This window comes from Megascapheus bottae, chromosome 22 (assembly GCF_031878675.1).
Source record: "Megascapheus bottae isolate mThoBot1 chromosome 22, mThoBot2.hap1, whole genome shotgun sequence".
Taxonomy (NCBI): Eukaryota; Metazoa; Chordata; class Mammalia; order Rodentia; family Geomyidae; genus Megascapheus; species Megascapheus bottae.
The window spans coordinates 16539285-16545341 of record NC_143530.1 but is presented as its reverse complement, the minus strand read 5'-3'; the positions used below and the strand labels follow the sequence as shown (position 1 = coordinate 16545341).

Here is a 6057-nt window from a genome sequence, read left to right as displayed (position 1 = left end):
TATGGTTTTAATAAACTTGCTCTAATTACTCTAATTATGTTTCATGTCTTGATTGAAAATTTCTCTCATGGAAATACAAGGACCCCTACTAGAATCTCACTAATAATGCCATTGTTTTCTGACATATTAGAGATCTCAAAATTTTTCATGCTTGGGAATGTACATAAACACACTTTTTTCCATATATTTTCATTGTAATTAATAGAAGGGTTACATTATAATCACCAGAAAGAAGATGCATTACTTCACATACATTGATACCCTTTCTCATGTCTTGGTCCACATTTCCCTCCCCCCCAACCCCCATCTTGTTTTCACCCCTTCCCTATTCAATTTCAAATAACCAAATACACATACATGCTATATATCAAATAACAAGGTGAAATACTATAACAATATGAGATAACCAAGGGACAGCAAAAGAGATGAGAGATAACATAGTACATTAAGGACAACATAAGACTTATTTTGCCTTCTAAATTCCAAAGTAGGAACTCAAAGAAATTCATGTACAGGTTGATTTCAAACTGCCATGCTTAGATCTCAGCCTCCTGTGTAGCTACGATTATAGGTCTGAAACACTGGCACCCAGTTCTCAAAAATCAACCATTTTTTAAAGACTACAAGACTGGTTTCACTCATTTCACATATTCATAATATAAAATATTAGCACAGAGGGACAGAGACACTCCAGTATTAAATAGTAAAATACTTGTTATTAGTGTTTAATATATATTCCACTAATTTTTCTTTCTCTTTGTATTTAGTCTTTAGCTTGGAAATATGCAGGCATTGAGGCCAGCTACTCATGTGTATATATCTTCCTCACACTCCACCATGAAATGCTCCACACCTCTCCACTCCATTGTTAAGTTCTGAATCTACTGATATTTCTATATGGCTCTGTATGTACTAAGCAATGTTGAATACATCATGTTTTTGGTTTCATTGCCTTATGCTCACTCAAACCGATGCCACTAACGGTACCATGTCATACTCTATGACGTTTGAGAGTTTATGGATTACTTGAAGGTGTCACTTTCATGGGTTTTTTTTGATGGACTTTTCTTCATTTAAGCTACAGGAAATAAGGTAAAATAGATCCCCAAATAGATCCACAATATCATTTCAAAAGGAAGGAACATAACTGCTTAAAGAGAAATTAGACTTGACATCAAAAGCAGAACACGATAAGGTAATGGTTAAGCAGTAAGGAAAGTGTGTAAATGAATAAGGAGCTATTTTGTGATATAGCAACAATTATTTTAAAAGAGTATGGCACTTAGCTAGGTGTCAGGATGTCAGGGACTCAATTATCTTATGTATTACCCCAGAATCTAGTCAGAAACAAAGATGATTGTGGCTCAGTTCTTTATTGTAATTTTCCAAGGTGTTTCACCTAGCATGCATGAAGGTTTGATTCCTTTTTACCATTTTCACAGAAAAGCCAGAAGTGATGCTGTGGCTCAAAGGTAGAATGCTAGCCTTGTGAGAAGCTCAAGAACAGAGCCCAGGCCCTAAGTTCAAGCCCCAAGATTGGCAAAAGCAGAAAGAAGGAAGGAAGGAAGGAAGGAAGGAAGGAAGGAAGGAAGGAAGGAAGGAAGGAAGGAAGGAAGGAAGGAAGGAAGGAAGAAAAATTGTGAGGGACTGAATTCAGATTGACATGGGAAGCTAATAATTATGTATAAGAATAAAACCAAGGCAGGCGCAGTGGCTCATGCTTATAAACATAGCTACTCTGGAGGGTCAGATCTGAGGATTGAGGTTGAAAGCCAGCGGGGGCATTATAAATTGGTTGAGACTCTTATCTCCAATTAATCACCAGAAAAACAGAAAGGGCACTGTGGCTCCAGGGTAGGGTGTAGCCTGGAGCTGAAGAGCTCAGAGGCAACACCCAGGCCCAGAGTTCAAATCCCATGACCAGTAATAATTTTACTGTTATTATTAAGTTGTTGTACAGAGGGATTATCATTTCCTAAGTCAGGTAATGAGCACATTCCTTCTTAGCCAATGTCACCCCTTCCTTCACTGCCCCCTCCCATACCTGCTCTCAAGTTAAACTTTCTCACTTTTGTGTACAGAATTACTAAAGGATAATTAAGCCTGATACAATTCCTGATGCAATCAATGTAGTAATTGTGGAGGGAAAAACAAAGTTGTACTTCAGGGACTGAAACTCTACAGACTTTCCTCCTCCGTGTCAGGGAGACAACTATAGAAACTGAAGTGTCAGTGCTAGTTTCTGAAAGCTCTGGATACACAGAAGGTACAAGTATGACTTGAGAAGCCTCCCTAGGCCAGAAGGACTGAGCCAGAGTGTGTCTTCATCACAGCTAACATGGTAAGTAGACCTAACAATTCCTTATTTTATTACAAAATCTGTGGTACAAAAATGTCCCTCAGAAAATTGAATGTTAACCTCTTTACTTGAATCATGATGTTAATGACAACTCCTGAAATACCTCGAAGCAATTTTATCCTGGTATTATATAACAACAAGCAAGCAACTTATTTGTATTTGAGAAAATGGTCAAATGTGGGTATTAACTTGCCTCAAATATTACATGCTAGGCCCAGATAGGGATTTATCCACCTAGTTTGTCTTTAAAACTAGTTTTCTATTAATTTTCCAAGAAAATGTAGGCAAGTTGACAAAAAGACATTCCAAAACCTGTAAAAAAAATTTCCATGGAATAATGCAAAGTTCTTATCAAGGCTCAAAGAAGGAAATGAATTTGGCCTGATGAGGAACTTACAAACTTATTAGAAAAAGTGACATAAATAAAGTACCCTGCAAAGTCAGTTGAGATCCTTGTTTTTTCTAAGGTCATACAGCAACTGTAACATGTCATCATGACACCCTATGTGAATACAACAATGTCTCCAACTGACTTAACTACATGCAGCCCATATTGGGTAATACTAACACACAACCTGCTGTCATCTTGTAACAATACACAATGTTAGTTAATCTCCTTCTCTGCTCTCCCTTGATAAACCTCAACAAATACAAAAATGATCCAGACTTTTCACAGAGGCCTCCAGGGATACACATGGGATTTTAAACTTCCCCAAATACCCTCAGGCAGCAAGCCATAGTTCCTCTAAGGCACTCTTCCTAGCTGGAGCCAGTAGGGTTCTCTGATGTTTGGTGAGCAGAGACTCTATTGGCTGATTCAATTTTAACTACTGTATCAAGCCTGAAAAGATTCTACAGTTTGATCTATTATTGAGAGCCCCAAAAACCACTGAACTTTAAGTCAGCAGTAAAACTCATCAAATCATATGAGATATTGAAGCACAGAAATGTTAAGGTATAGATAAAACTTGGAAGCAAAATATAATCCCTGAGTTGTTGTGCTCTTCAAAATGTAAGAGAGGAATAGTTAAAAAAACAAAAGATATTGAGAAAATTATCAAAAGGCACTGAAAATGTTGAAGCAACAGCATTTCAGAAGTGTCTGGGAGAGGAGGGATGAAGATGAGACAAGATCCAAGGTCTCTGGAAATGTTCAGTGGGAATATGATGGAATCAAATTTTAAAAATGGGGAGAAATTCTGGTTAAAAGATTCAATTCTGTCACTCTGAGTTGGACATAAGAAATGTGTAGGATTTACAGAAGTAAATGGGTTTTGCTATCATGAACTAATAGCAAAGCCTATATTTATGGGCACCTTTGTCAAGAAGGCATTTCACACTATATGGAGGGATTCATGAAGTGTGTCACTTAGGAAGAAGGAACCAGAGTCCTCTGGATAAATGATAAACTAGTACATGGAACATGACTTTTTTATTTTTTTACTTTATTATTTTCTTTATTTCGTTCTCAGGTGATGAACAGAGGGGCTGCAGTTACATTCATCAGATAGTGGGTACTTTAATTCTTGAACATTGTTACCCCTTCCCATGTTTTTCTCCCACTCTCCCTCTCCCCACTCCCACCCACTCAGCTTTTTTCCCTAACCTTCTTCTTTTTCAAATAAACAAATAAGATATATACACTATAGCAGGTACCACATTCAGATACAGTAACAACATGAGATAAACCATAAGGGCAAAAGAAGAGAAAAGAAATAGCTTCACATGGTACATTAAGAATGACAATCACAAAGATAAACCTCTTGTTTCCATATCGGGAGAGGAATAATTTGCGTTTCCTTAGCACTTTTGGGGGGCTTTAAAAATTGGAACATGACTTATTTACACTACAAAAATGGGTTGTGATATTTTTTGCAGATTGCCTATTGTCATTACCAACACTTTCTTAAATATGATGTTTGCTGAATCCAAGTTTCTCTGCCTATGAAGTAAAATATGTATTTGAGTGTTTTTACTGGGACCATCTTCCTTTCAATATCTGCACTTGGCATTCTAGGGAATATCTTCATTCTTTTGATTTACATGCTCATGTTAAAAGGTTCCAAGATGAAATCTATACACCTTATATTCATCCACTTGGCTTTTACAAACATCATAACGCTTCTTATAAAAGGAATCCCAAAGACACTAGCAATCTTTGGAGTAAAGAACTTTTTAGAGGATATAGGCTGTGTGATCTTTGTATACCTAGAGAGAGTGGCTCGAGGACTTTCCATCTGCACCAGCGCTCTCCTCACCCTGGTCCAGGCCATCACCATCAGCCCCAGAGACTCCGCCTGGAGAAAGCTAAAGCTTCAATCTGCATGGAACATCCTTCCTGTTTTGTTGTTCTTTTGGATACTCAATTCCTTGATAGGCATTAATTTACTATACCACACAAAAAATATCAGCAGTTTGAACATGTCCCAACTTACTCAAAGTGGCCAATATTGCTATTTTCTACAAGACAACTTGCTAATGAGATGGATTTTCCTTACCCTCATGGTGTTGAGGGATGCTGGGTTTCAGGGCATCATGGGTGTGGCCAGTGGCTACATGGTGTTTCTTCTCCACAAGCACCACCAACGTGTTCTCTACCTTCACAACACCAAGTTTCTCTACAAAACTCCCCCTGAGATGAAAGCTGTTCAAAGTGTTCTCCTGCTGATGTCCTGTTTTCTTTTCTTTTATTGGACAGAATGTATTCTTTCCCTACTCTTCAATGCCTTCTTAGAGAATAATTCCATAATGAAAAATATTCAGGAGTATTTGAGGTTTGGTTATGCAAGTCTTAGTCCCTTTATACTGATTCCCAAAGATAGAAATCTGGCTGAATGTTGGCATTGAAAACATATTCATTGATTTTCTTGATCACATAGATGTTAGTGTTTTGTTTTGTTTGATTCTGTTTGGTTTGCCAGACTGGGACAATGTCATAGCCTTCCCACAGGTTTCCCTTTTTCTGAGTTTTTGTTGTTGTTGTTGTTTGAAATCAAAACAAACTTTTATAAAATACATAGTTCTCATTAAAAGATTTTAAGTCAACTTTTGAGGGGGCAGAAGGGACATTTCTTCCTTTTGTGCTCAAGTCTAGTGCTCTACCACTTGAGCCACAGCTCCACTTTCAGCTTCTGGTGTTTGGTTGCAGATGAGTCTCACAGGGCCAGGAGTTTAGTCTAGGTAGAGTGCTTGCCTAACATGCATGAAGACTGGAGTTCAATTCCTGGGTATCACATACATAGAAAAACCCAGAAGTGGTACTGTAACTCACCTGGTAGAGCTCTAGTCTTGAGAAAGCCCACAGACAGTGCTCAGGCCCTGAATCTAGCCCCAGAATTAGCCAAAAAAAAAAAAAAAAAAAAAAAAGTCTCACAAACTTTCATGGCCAGAATGGCTTCAAATTGCCGTCCTTGGATATTTACTTAGTAGAGAAGCCCAAGAAGCCCAAGTTTTTCCCTCTGCCTTCCTGTAGCATTTTTGTGCAGATGATCTTACATTAACAACTTTGATCCATTTGGAATTGATTCTGGTGCAGGGTAACATATGAGAATCTAACTTCAGTGTTTGTGATGTGTGTAGCCCATTCTGCCAGCACCATTGCTTGAAGAGGCTATCTTCCTTCTATCCTGTGTTGTTGGTTCCCTTATCAAAGATTAGGTGGCTATAGGTTTGTAGGTTCAGTTCTGGATCTTCCATTC

At 38.0% G+C, this 6057-nt stretch overlaps 1 protein-coding gene across 1 annotated transcript; it reads left to right on the top strand.

Annotated features, from left to right (window-relative positions):
• Positions 1 to 4315: 4315 nt before the first annotated feature.
• On the top strand, positions 4316 to 5206 carry LOC150048213 (vomeronasal type-1 receptor 3-like). The gene has a single exon (XM_090356204.1). The coding sequence runs from the start codon at positions 4316 to 4318 to the stop codon at positions 5204 to 5206; it is 891 nt and encodes a 296-aa protein (XP_090212330.1).
• The last annotated feature ends 851 nt before the right edge of the window (positions 5207 to 6057 follow it).

Excerpts from the sequence above, each read along its gene's own strand:
- LOC150048213 (XM_090356204.1), top strand. The coding sequence starts at position 4,316 with ATGTATTTGAGTGTTTTTACTGGGACCATCTTCCTTTCAATATCTGCA.